This window comes from Opisthorchis viverrini (assembly GCF_000715545.1).
Source record: "Opisthorchis viverrini unplaced genomic scaffold scaffold24702, whole genome shotgun sequence".
In the NCBI taxonomy this organism is placed as follows: Eukaryota; Metazoa; Platyhelminthes; class Trematoda; order Opisthorchiida; family Opisthorchiidae; genus Opisthorchis; species Opisthorchis viverrini.
The window spans coordinates 1-444 of record NW_008767772.1 but is presented as its reverse complement, the minus strand read 5'-3'; the positions used below and the strand labels follow the sequence as shown (position 1 = coordinate 444).

The 444-nt window shown below is 49.5% G+C and overlaps 1 protein-coding gene across 1 annotated transcript; it reads right to left on the bottom strand.

The window, feature by feature from the left end:
- Positions 1 to 147: 147 nt before the first annotated feature.
- On the bottom strand, positions 148 to 363 carry T265_12383 (hypothetical protein; the record flags this gene model as incomplete). The annotated part of the gene is made up of 1 exon (XM_009179917.1): positions 148 to 363. The coding sequence occupies one exon, from the start codon at positions 361 to 363 to the stop codon at positions 148 to 150; it is 216 nt and encodes a 71-aa protein (XP_009178181.1).
- Between the last annotated feature and the right edge of the window lie 81 nt (positions 364 to 444).

Here is a 444-nt window from a genome sequence, read left to right as displayed (position 1 = left end):
AGGATTGAACAGCTGTATAATGCTTCTCGGCTTTCCAGCACAGGACGAAATATCCACCAGTAACTCACAGTGCCAAAAGTTGCAGTGTATAGAGATCGGTCCCATCAACGGATCGCGGGAGAACTTGCTGATTTCAGGCTTCTTTCACTATGGTGTCTGGTTTAGATCAAATATAAGTTCTACTTTGAATCGCTCCGGTTCGACTGCTGCAGTATCGGATAAGTCGTCGTTGACAGCCAGAAGAAAGTCGCCGGTTTGCAGTGCTTGGTGCGATTCAGAGTCGAAATCCCTCCCTTTCAAGGGACTCACTGATGGCAATGACCACAAGGACAAGAATCGCAAAAACCCGGGGACTCGACGCATGGTGTCTGCTGAGGCCCGGTCCTTATGACTAAATCCTAGTCACTCCGCCGCGCCCTCTAACAGCCAGGCTCAAAAGCTAAA